Source organism: Oncorhynchus tshawytscha, linkage group LG31 (assembly GCF_018296145.1).
Source record: "Oncorhynchus tshawytscha isolate Ot180627B linkage group LG31, Otsh_v2.0, whole genome shotgun sequence".
Taxonomy (NCBI): domain Eukaryota; kingdom Metazoa; phylum Chordata; class Actinopteri; order Salmoniformes; family Salmonidae; genus Oncorhynchus; species Oncorhynchus tshawytscha.
In genome coordinates, this window is record NC_056459.1 from 22,575,409 (window position 1) to 22,587,999 (window position 12,591).

The 12,591-nt window shown below is 43.5% G+C and overlaps 1 protein-coding gene across 2 annotated transcripts in view; it reads right to left on the minus strand.

The window, feature by feature from the left end:
- Nucleotides 1–2,805: 2,805 nt before the first annotated feature.
- LOC112229508 (polypeptide N-acetylgalactosaminyltransferase 4) overlaps nucleotides 2,806–12,591 on the minus strand; it is a 28,794-nt gene continuing 19,008 nt past the window's right edge. For both annotated transcript variants that reach the window (XM_042310126.1, XM_024395372.2), the window contains exons 6-11: nucleotides 12,349–12,466; nucleotides 9,143–9,319; nucleotides 6,758–6,889; nucleotides 6,257–6,367; nucleotides 4,959–5,111; nucleotides 2,806–3,300 (exon numbers count right to left, since the gene is read on the minus strand). In XM_042310126.1, the coding sequence (XP_042166060.1) occupies nucleotides 3,160–3,300; nucleotides 4,959–5,111; nucleotides 6,257–6,367; nucleotides 6,758–6,889; nucleotides 9,143–9,319; nucleotides 12,349–12,466 (832 nt within the window). In that variant the 3' untranslated portion in view covers nucleotides 2,806–3,159. The remainder of the gene's footprint in view (nucleotides 3,301–4,958; nucleotides 5,112–6,256; nucleotides 6,368–6,757; nucleotides 6,890–9,142; nucleotides 9,320–12,348; nucleotides 12,467–12,591) is intronic.

Sequence of the window (12,591 nt, forward strand, 5' to 3'; positions counted from 1 at the left end):
GATGCAATACCCCAGGATGCTGTCCAGAGTAATGCACATGCTACAGCATTTTACAAGTGTAATTTACATAATTTATGGAAAGCAAAATTATTTTAGGTTTACACTTCACTAAACCTAGATTACACAGGCAGCCTAATTCTGATATTTTTTCCACTGTTCTTTTTTAGATCTGATTGATAAAGACTAATTAGTGAAAAAAATTATCAGAATTGTGCTGCCTGTGTAAACGCAGCCAATTTCACAAACAGTAATGGAGTAATTGACTGGAGTAGTGAACACTGAAGCCGTTGGTGTAACCATGTCATGTAATGAACTCAAGAATGTTTAAAATCCTGATTGTTTTATTACTTACTGTAAGGTAAAAAAAAATGACATACCAATATTTATTGAACCACAAACAGCGTCAATTTCACCATTTGACATTCAGGTTGGTTCCTTCCATGGCCACCAGATGGTGCTGAATCAGTATATTTGGAAATACCTATAGTGAAAACAGTGAAGTAAATATTTCTTACTTGCTTGTCAATCTTCAATGGAGTCGTGTGTCAGTGCTAAGCAAGAAGAAACACAAAATCAACACCTTTGGGTTCTTGATTTTAATAGTAATTGGTCAGTGAGTTAAAAAGGCATTAATTGATCTACAGCAATCTTCCAAAACTCCAACTTTATTTGAACCCTTTCATGCTTCACCGGTACCAACAATCCCCACCGTCTCTTATGCTTATTAAATCGGTACAGTAGTTCAAACAATCCCCACCGTCTCTTATGCTTATTAAATCGGTACAGTAGTTCAAACAATCCCCACCGTCTCTTATGCTTATTAAATCGGTACAGTAGTTCAAACAATCCCCACCGTCTCTTATGCTTATTAAATCGGTACAGTAGTTCAAACAATCCCCACCGTCTCTTATGCTTATTAAATCGGTACAGTAGTTCAAATAAGCCCCATCCCATTCAGGTCCCTTTATACCAAAAAGTATCATTTACAAAGGAAATAAAAACGAATTCATAGAATCATATAAAAGCTTTGAAAGATCAACCATTCCGTACAAATATTCGATTTAAAAAAAGGCCCTCCTGCAAAGCACCACAAAAAAAGACTCTGCATTAGGAAGAGCAGTCTTCGGCAGTATAGCTGATTTCAATAAGCACTTCAATGGCAACACACACGATTATTAATCTCCATTGGTTGTAGAATCCCAATCAAGTGAACCAGAAAAGTTATTTTAGGAAAAGTTTAGGTTTAGTGGATTGAGCAGAGTGCTGGTGCTGTTGAAGTTTCAAGTACTGATACAAAGGCTGCATTGAAGTAAGTCTGGCGAAGGGAAAAATAGCTGTTATTGGCCAAGAGGTTTGGAACTCTTTGTTATTGATCTATTAACTAATTTACCACCTGGTGATGTCACCAGGCAGTCAAAAAACTCCATCCATGCAAGACCTGCTGTTTAGAAAGTCCTGTGTAGATTTATTTTTAATCAGCAACTATCAGGAACCAACACTGATCACATTTTCTAGCTTTAACAGTGGTCGTTTCATCAGCAGTTGTACAATATGATACAAAACACAGGCAAAAACTAATTTTGACTGCACTGGGCATTTAAGAGAATCAAGCCCTTGAGAGATCAACAATTGATGAATCCTACAGTAAGCAATGCCATGACATGTGCTAGCTGAAATGGTGAGGCTATGCAAGAGAGCAGACAATATTGCTGCAGACAAACACCCATATGAGAATATTGCTACTATGAAAGTGAAACGAGGGCCACTTATCTCCCTCACTAGCTTTAAGCACCAACTGTCAGAGCAGCTCACAGATTACTGCACCTGTACATAGTCCACCTATAATTTAGCCCAAACAACTACCTCTTTCCCAACTGTATTTAATTTTAATTTATTTATTTATTTTGCTCCTTTGCACCCCATTATTTTTATTTCTACTTTGCACATTCTTCCATTGCAAAACTATCATTCCAGTGTTTTACTTGCTATATTGTATTTACTTTGCCACCATGGCCTTTTTTGCCTTTACCTCCCTTCTCACCTCATTTGCTCACATTGTATATAGACTTGTTTATACTGTATTATTGACTGTATGTTTGTTTTACTCCATGTGTAACTCTGTGTCGTTGTATCTGTCGAACTGCTGTGCTTTATCTTGGCCAGGTCGCAATTGTAAATGAGAACTTGTTCTCAACTTGCCTACCTGGTTAAATAAAGGTAAAATTTAAAAAATAAAATGAACATGTTTTTGCTTTTGTTCAGCACAGTAGATTTTAGATTAAAACACGTTCAAACACTCCTCAGAAAATACAACTCTTCTGTTTTTTTTTAGGCACATGGTAGACACAGTAAATCAGCCTGTGTAAATAATGTTTTTGCACAGCACAGTGAAGACTACCAAACAACCATGTCAAATGTCCCACCAACCTCAGGCAATGGTGAAATTGTACATAGCGCACGCTTAAGTGTTTCAAGTCTTGTTTGAACAGCCCAATCTGATCCTACCTTGAACACAGTCTTCAAACAGAGTCAGAAGCTGATGAGTAGAACGCATGTAGCCTACTAGTGTCAGAGTCCACTTCATTCACTCACAAGATGGGGCTTGTATAGTAAGTCTCATATGACACCAAGCGTTTGGACTTATTTAGCTATGTCAAAGTGTTATATGTGAGTAACAAACCCCAGATTAACAACACCTAGGAAAGACTAATCCTTTAGACCCCTAAATGAATCATATTTGTTTAGTAAACATTTTACTTTTTCATTTCAAACCACAGAAACACCCTTAGATGAATTGTTGTGTGGTTTACCTGTAAAAAAACAACAAAAATAGGATTTAAAAAACATTGTTGAATGCAAAAGTATTTGTTAGCATCTATGCTTATCCCACTGAATTCCCATGACATTGTTCCTCTTTCAAACCAGTCTTTTAAAACTGACACCACACGTTCAAGCTTTCTTATTGTTTTTCAGCCCTCACAGTGAGAGGAGGTCAACTGTAAAGGAGGAATTCCGACAGAGAGAAATATTGTCACCTCAGGTGTGGAGCCCATCTACCACCCATTTGGTTTGCAAAGGCACTTTAAATTAGGACATTTGTCAAGTATTCAGTAGTGTGTAGAGTCTCTCCCTCTCTCCAAGAGGTCACTTAGGGTGAGGTTAGTCCCTCCCATTCTCAAACTTCCAGCGCTGTTGCTTGTCCCCAGGTGTGCAGATTCTCATCTGGACGTCTGTGCGCCCCTCGGCTGTGCGGTAGGAGGTGATACACATGCCTGAGTGAGGGTGGTAGAGCGTCCCGTCCTGAAGTGGTAAGAGACATCAGGTCATAGGCGGTGTGTGAGTTTCAAGCTAATCTTCATGATAAAAATGCACCTTTATAATAAACCATTCCATGCATCATCGTATTTTCAGACATATGGAAGATAACCTACTATTCCTAACGTGATGATTACATTGGATAGTCATAATATAGGCTAATAATAGAATTCAATCATTGTTCACAAAAAAAGATGGCCTTTTATAATTTACGACACTTCATATGACTGAAGACATTTGCAGAATCTGTTTTTTTCCTTCTTTTTTTAAACCCCCTTTTCTCCCCAATTTCGTAGTATCCAATTGTTAGTAATTACCATCTTGTCTCATCGCTACAACTCTCGTACGGGCTCGGGAGAGACGAAGGTCGAAAGCCATGCGTCCTCCGATACACAACCCTACCAAGCCGCACTGCTTCTTAACACAGCGTGCCTCCAACCCGCACCAATGTGTCGGAGGAAACACTGTGTACCTGGCTACCTTTGTTAGAGCACACTGTGCCTGGCCCGCCACAGGAGTCGCTGGTGCACGATGAGACAAGGATATCCCTACCGGCCAAGCCCTCCCTAACCCGGAAGACGCTAGGCCAATTGTGCATCGCCCCACGGACCTCCCGGTCGCGGCCGGCTGCGACAGAGCCTGGGCGCGAACCCAGAGTCTCTGGTATAAAAATGATCAAAATGACCGGGTGGCCTACTCTGCTGATACTGACAAACAGATCAATAAAAAAACGACATTGTCTGATCCATATAATAGGCCAAAAAAGGGGAGACAAATACAATATGAAATGATTGTCCAAAAACAAATGTGGCACTGACCCAATGATAAAGAGTGAACAATATTCATAGCATACATGCACACTCACCAGTAATATGGCCGATGCTCTCCGCTAGTGCAGATAAGATAGGCTATGACGTTCAATCAATTAAGTTGAGAACGAAAAGACAGATTAGAGTATTTTCTATTGTTGTCTCTTTACAGCAATAGCCACTTGCTTTCCAAACTGTTCTCGCAATTGTATTTTTGAATATTGCAATATGCTTGGCTGGGCCTCTACTTTTCACTGGGTTGCAACTAAACAATGATCTATTTGGAATATGCCCTGCGTGCTGCCCAAATTGCAGGCCTTTCCGACTGCAGGCAATGCGATTTAAAACAATCCACAGGTTATTATTAATTTTTTTAAGCTAATGATCCTCTATGGCCAAACCATGCTTTCTGTTGCAGTAGCCTATTTTGAATGATTGTATTTATTTCTGTATAGACTGGAGTAGGCTAATTACAGTATATCATTTTGGCAATTTAATTCAATTTACTTTAGGGGAAGCTTAGCTTCTCCTAGCCTTATGCGCACCCTGCCAATGATCCAGGTATAAGGCATTAGAGCAAACTGAAAACTAAATGTAGTATGAAGACCACTAATAATACATGGGACTTATATAGCGGTTTTCAAGGACCCAAAGTCGCTTTACAACTGTAGAAAAGAAACCCCCCCAAAACTGTCATGTCTTTTCAAATTCGATCAACCCAGTTGTCCGGACTCAATACTATAAATGCTTTGTTTTTCTGTGAATGAGTGAGTGTGTGTGTACGAGCATTCCTCTGTTAACATGAATCTTTATGCTTGCGTCTGCATCACTCACCTCTCTGAACTCCCAGATGATGGTGGGGGGTGTAGGGGTTCTGTCGTGGGGGCAGTGTGTCATCCCAATGTAAATCTGTCCCTCGGGGACCTCGGCACACAGCTCCGTCACAGAGTTATAGCGGATCTCCTTATGGGTCGTATACTCAAAGTACTGGGGGGGAAGGAGAGAGAGAGGCATTTACATGCATGCTTTCTGAATTATAGTAATCACTGTCATCCTGGGGAATGGATCAATGTTTCCTTGCTGTGCTTCTGCTTATCAGATCAGCAGCTCTGAACATTAGCGTTCCACAGCTATCTGAGATTTCACCATAAGAATCTCTTCCCTTTGAGAGAATTAGGATTGGATTTAGGTCAAATTAATGTCTCCCCCCCTCTCTTTTTCTCATCTCTCCCTCTGAGAAATGGCTGCTGGATGGATCTCCATTGAGCCAGATTTGTGTGTACTGAACAGTCAGTGGGGTTCATCATGCTAATAAGAAGGCTCCCAACCATTTCAATCACCCAGATATAAACACTGAGGGTTGCGTCCCAAATGGCACCCTATTCCCTATATAGTGCACTACTTTTGACCACGACCCATAAATCAATCTTCAATGGTCCGATCATTCGCTTCATTCTCCCCACATCCTATGTATCTTTCAGACGGGGTAACTGTGATTTCTATTAAAATCAAGAGTTCTCCCTTGTGTCTTGAAAAAACATATTTATCCAGTCTAGGCCACTGTCTGCGGCTGGGGGTCTCATGTATCTTTTAAATGGAACTAGGGGGGACCTCTAAAGAGAAGGTAGAGGTTCCCGTTTCTTGTTTCAGAGCAGGTTGTGGAAACAGATTTTCAGTCACACACATGTTGCTTTTAGAAGCGGTGTACACCTGATGCAATGCATCAATGAGTAATCAGAGAGATACAGCTGGTGGAGATGAGGCCTCTGCCTGAATGCCTCACTACCCCGTTTATGACTGGACATAAAATATACATCCATACAGCCCAGCAAGTCTTCTTGGCGATTAACTAACTTGACTAGAAAAGTTATACATCTTAGTTGAGTGTTTAAGATATCTGTAGATTTAGGATTAAAATATTATTTAGGACACTGTCTGGCAATACTAAAACAAAGTTTAAAATGTCTTCGTATCTCGCTTTGAAGCTAGATTCTAGATGAGGTGGATATTCTCCCATGGTCACCGGATATCGTTGATATTCAGAAAAACCACTCCGTCTGTCCTTCAGGGAGACAGACGTGGGTCAGGGAGGGTGGAGAGATAAAATAAACAGACGTGAAATGTTATATCACCTGGTTGCCGCCCTGCCCATGGCAGCTGAAGAGGGAGACGTGCGCCCCTGTGGGATTGTGTTCCGGAGCGTTGTAGTCCAGGCACTCTGAATGCATCCCAGAGCTAAGCAACTGTGATGAGGAGAATGATCTGGATTAGCATCATGAGATCTGCCATCCATGTCTCTGCATTGCTTTCTCTTTGGGTTTCTGTAAAGCACTTTGTGATAACTGCTGATGTAAAAAGGTCTTTATAAAATACATTTGATTGATTGACTGAAACAATTGCCTGGGGTGAAGTCAACACCTTGAGTCCACACCTAGACACTGTTATTGAGGCCACCTATATACATTTGAATGAACAAAGTGCTGGATTATGCTGCCTGTCTACATTTTTTCAAGTGGTGCTCTGGTGTTTAGAGAAAAATGTACTTGATTATGACATGGAGACAGAGAGAGACAGAGACAAACTAACAGAAACAGACAGTGACAGAGAGAGACTCAGAACGAACAGAGACTCACCGCCCCGTGCCAGCCATCCCGGTCCTCTGGTACATGCAGGTCAGGGTAGACGTTGTTCAGGTACCAGTCAAAGCTGTTACACTTCAGTCTCTCTCGAATGACCACCCTCTCTGAGATGTCCCCATAGGTCTCCTGTGGAAAAATAACACACTTATTTAGCTAGTGCCAATTTCCACACACAACTCTAAAGCTACAGCAGAATAATAGGCTAATTCTCCCTGCAATGCTAAATGCAGTTCAGGTCAAAGTTGACAATCCTAGGAGTGGTTTGATATGACACACCATATCATGTACACATACACTACATGGTCAAAAGTATGTGGACACCTGCTCGTCGAACATCTGGTCCTCCTTTTGCTGCATTAACAGCCTTTGCTGTGGGGACTTGCTTCCATTCAGCCACAAGAGCATTAGTGAGGTCGGGCACTGATTTTGGGCGATTAGGCCTGGCTCAAGGTGGAAATTCCAATTCATCCCAACAATGTTCGATGGGGTTGAGGTCAGGGCTCTGTGCAGGCCAGTCAAGCTCTTCCACAGCGATCTTGACAAACCATTTCTGTATGGACCTCGTTTTGTGCACGGGGGAATTGTCATGCTGAAACAGGAAAGGGCCTTCCCCAAACTGTTGCCACAAAGTTGGAAGCACAGAATGCTCTAGAATATGGTGTAGCGTTAATATTTCCCTTAACTGGAACTAAGTCGCCTAGCCTGAACCGTGAAAAACAGCCCCAGAGCATTATTCCTCCTCCACCAAACTTAACAATTCAGGCAGGTAGTGTTCTCCTGGCATCCGCCAAACCCAGATTTCTCCGTCAGACTACCAAATGGTGAAGCGTGATTCTTCACTCCAGGAGAACGAGTTTCCACTGCTCCAGAGTCCAATGGCAGCAAGCTTTACACCACTCCAGCCGAAGCTTGGCATTGCTTGTGTGCGGCTGCTCGGCCATGGAAACCCATTTCATGAAGCTCCCGACTAACAGTTATTGTGCTGACGTTGCTTCCAGAGGCAGTTTGGAACTCGGTAGTGAGTATTGCAACCAAAGACAGTTGATTGTTACGCGCTTGGCAGTCCGTTCTGTGAGCTTGTGTGGCCTACCACTTCGCGGCTGAGCCGTTGTTGCTCCTAGATGTTTCCACTTCACAATTACAGCACATTCAGTTGACCGGTATAGCTCTAGCAGGGCAGAAATTTGAAGAACTGACTTGTCGGAAAGGTTGCATCCAATCACATGTCATGTTGAATGTCACTGTGCTCTTCAGTACGGGCAATTCTACTGCCAATGTTTGTCTGTGGAGATTGCATGGCTGTGTGCTCGATGTTACACACCTGTCAGCAACGGGTGTGGCTGAAATAGCCTAATCCACTAATTTGAAGGGGTGTCCACATACTTTTGGCTATGTAGTGTATGTAGCTACATCCTGGGTCGTTATCTTGAATATGTTTGAATCCTGGTTGGGGAACTGCTGTTGTGTTCTTAAGAAAAGGATTTCACATATGATAGGGTGTTGTTGAGATTGTTTAAGGAGGTAACGTTTGCCAAGGTGGCGAGTGATACCGGTTGTACTAATGGGAGCAGTGGGACTCCCCACCTTGAACAAACCAAAGGGAGGGAATTCAAACACACGTCAGATTGTGACACTAAAGTTGGATTATGCAAAACATTTAGCAAACAGAAACAATAAAACATGCATTTGTTATTGGACAGATTCAGGTAGGTCGTACTCCCGCCCTGTTTTGGCCCATTTGCTTCCGATTGGACAAAAACTACTTTGGTGGTTTAAACCAAAACCACTGTGACCACATTTCTCTTCAAACAAAACAAACCACCTTGATAAAGGCCTATATGTAAATGACACCCAAGTGAATTCAAACCTGCCAGTTCCAACTGGCACCCAGTCTCCATCTCCCTTTGGTAAGGTAATGTTTTGTTTGATCAAAGATCCCTAGCATTAATAATGTAATTAATTTCAGTGGTGAAACCAAGAAACATGAAACCTTGATGTCAGCCAACACACACACACAAAAACACACACACACACACACACACACACACACACACACACACACACCCAGACAGCACCTCATCAACACTGCTGACACCTAGACAGGTGAAGCAACACCTCCAACCAAGTTAATCCATTACAATATATAGCCAAGTCTAAGGTGTTCCTTCCTTGGTATAGCCTAACCATCACACCTTAAACTAGAGCATGACCTACTTCTTAACACCTGCTGGAATTATGCACTTTACAATCAGTTACTTTGTCGCTTTATTACAATACATCACGTTTGTTTATTGCTTTATTACATTACAATAAGTTAGTTAATCACTTTACAATAAGTTAAGATAGCATTTTATTGTAAAGTGTACTACAGTACTTTACCCTTCTGGCCGGGGGGTTTCTGTTGTAGAAATGCTTTTTATAGGTGTCCATCCACACCTCTGCAGCACGGACCGTGTTCTGGAGGAACTTGGGCCTGGCATAGGGTGCTTTCTTTGGGAAGACGTGTCCCACGTGAGAGCAGGGGTGGATCTCCAGAGAACCTCCACACTGCCACACCTGTGGAGCAGATGAACAGATGAATAAAACATAGTAAATGACATATGGTACACTGCTCAAAAAAATAAAGGGAACACTAAAATAACACATCCTAGATCTGAATGAATGAAATATTCTTATTAAATACTTTTTTCTTTACATAGTTGAATGTGCTGACAACAAAATCACACAAAAATGTTCAATGGAAATCAAATTTATCAACCCATGGAGGTCTGGATTTGGAGTCACACTCAAAATTAAATTGGAAAACCACACTACTACCACACTGATCCAACTTTGATGTAATGTCCTTAAAACAAGTCAAAATGAGGCTCAGTATTGTGTGTGGCCTCCACGTGCCTGTATGACCTCCCTACAACGCCTGGGAATGCTCCTGATGAGGTGGCGGATGGTCTCCTGAGGGATCTCCTCCCAGACCTGGACTAAAGCATCTGCCAACTCCTGGACAGTCTGTAGTGCAACGTGGCGTTGGTGGGTGGAGCGAGACATCCCAGATGTGCTCAATTGGATTCAGGTCTGGGGGCGGGCGGGCCAGTCCATAGCATCAATGCCTTCCTCTTGCAGGAACTGCTGACACACTCCAGCCACATGAGGTCTAGCATTGTCTTGCATTAGGAGGAACCCAGGGCCAACCGCACCCGCATATGGTCTCACAAGGGGTCTGAGGATCTCATCTCGGTACCTAATGGCAGTCAGGCTACCTCTGGCGAGCACATGGAGGGCTGTACGGCCCCCTAAAGAAATGCCACCCCACACCATGACTGACCCACTGCCAAACCGGTCATGCTGGAGGATGTTGCAAGCAGCAGAACGTTCTCCACGGCGTCTCCAGACTGTCACGTGCTCAGTGTGAACCTGCTTTCATCTGTGAAGAGCACAGGGCGCCAGTGGCGAAATTGCCAATCTTGGTGTTCTCTGGCAAATGCCAAACATCCTACACGGTGTTGGGCTGTAAGCACAACCCCCACCTGTGGACGTCGGGCCCTCATACCACCCTCATGGAGTCTGTTTCTGACCGTTTGAGCAGACACATGCACATTTGTGGCCTGCTGGAGGTCATTTTGCAGGGCTCTGGCAGTGCTCCTCCTGCTCCTCCTTGCAAAGGCGGAGGTAGCGGTCCTGCTGCTGGGTTGTTGTCCTCCTACGGCCTCCTCCACGTCTCCTGATGTACTGGCCTGTCTCCTGGTAGCGCCTCCATGCTCTGGACACTACGCTGACAGACACAGCAAACCTTCTTGCCACAGCTCGCATTGATGTACCATCCTGGATGCGCTGCACTACCTGAGCCACTTGTGTGGGTTGTAGACTCCGTCTCATGCTACCACTAGAGGGAAAGCACCGCCAGCATTCAAAAGTGACCAAAACATCAGCCAGGAAGCATAGGAACTGAGAAGTGGTCTGTGGTTATCACCTGCAGAACCACTCCTTTATTGGGGGTGTCTTGCTAATTGCCTATAATTTCCACCTGTTGTCTATTCCATTTGCACAACAGCATGTGACATTTATTGTCAATCAGTGTTGCTTCCTAAGTAGAGTTTGATTTCACAGAAGTGTGATTGACTTGGAGTTACATTGTGTTGTTTAAGTGTTCACTCTATTTTTTTGAGCAGTGTATATCATTGTAGAGTATCCCTTCACGCACAGAACTAGCAGTATGGCTGGTGGCATTGTCATGCTGGAGGGTCATTGTCATGCTGGAGGGTCATGTCAGGATGAGCCTGCAGGAAGTATACCACATGAGGGAGGAGGATGTCTTCCCTGTAACGTACAGCATTAAGATTGCCTGCAATGACAACAAGCTCAGTCCGATGATGCTATGACACACCGCCCCAGACCATGACGGACCCTCCACCTCGATCCTGCTCCAGAGTACAGGACTCCTTGTAACGCTCATTCCTTTGACGATAAACGCAAATCCGACCATCCCCCCTGCTGAGACAAAACCGCAACTCGTCAGTGAAGAGTACTTTTTGCCAGTCCTGGCTGGTCCAGCTACGTTGGGTTTGTGCCCATATTCGATGTTGTTGCCGGTGATGTCCAGCCTCTCTCAGCCTATTGCGGACAGTCTGAGCACTGATGGAGGGATTGTGCATTCCTGGTGTAACTCGGGCAGTTGTTGTTGCTATCCTGTACCTGTCCCGCAGGTGTGATGTTCTGATGTACCGATCCCTGTGCAGGTGTTACACGTAGTCTGCCACTGTGAGGACGATCAGCTGTCCGTCCTGTCTCCCTGTAGTACTGTCTTAGGCGTCTCACAGTACGGACATTGCAATTTATTGCCCTGGCCACATCTGCAGTTCTCACGCCTCCTTGCAGCATGCCTAAGACACGTTCACACAGATGAGCAGGGACCTGGGCATATTTCTTTTGGTAATTTTCAGAGTCAGTAGAAAGGCCTCTTTATTGTCCTAAGTTTTCATAACTGTGACCTTAATTGCCTACCGTCTGTACGACCGTTCCACAGCTGCATGTTCATTACTTGTTTAGGGTTCATTGAACAAGCATGGGAAACAGTGTTTAAACCATTTACAATGAAGATCTGTGAAGTTACTTGGATTTTAACTAATTATCTTAAAAAGACAGGGTCCTGAAAAAGGGATGTTTCTTTTTTTGCTGAGTTTAGATGAACAGCAAATGCCACAGGCGTTGATGCCATATTGAAAGACAGTGTCCAGGCACTGAGAAGTTGATGCCATATTGGTTAGCCTAGTGGTTAGAGCGTTGGACTAGTAACCGGAAGGTTGCAAGTTCAAACCCCCGAGCTGACAAGGTACAAATCTGTCGTTCTGCCCCTGAACAGGCAGTGAACCCACTGTTCCTAGGCCGTCATTGAAAATAAGAATTTGTTCTTAACTGATCCTGCCTAGTTAAATAAAGGAAAAAAATATATAAAAAAATGAAAATATAAATGATGATGCCATATTAAATAGACAGTGTCCAGGCACTGAGATGATGATGCCATATTAAATAGACTGTTCAGCCACTGAGATGTTGACGCCATAGTGTCAGTGACAGTGTCCAGTACTCACCCTAAAGGACAGTTCTAGGTTCTCTCCTCCCCACACATCCATGCCCATGTCATATGTGCCAAGGTGCTCAAAGTACGCCTTGCTCACTGCAAACAGCCCACCAGCCATGGTAGGAGACCTGAGAGAGAGAGCATTGTGGAACATGGAGTTGAGCCCCATCAACAGTCACAGAGAGACTTGAAGACTTTTAAAATGGCCAAGAGGGCAGCTAAAGTAAAAGCAATGTTTTGGTCTAGTTGCATC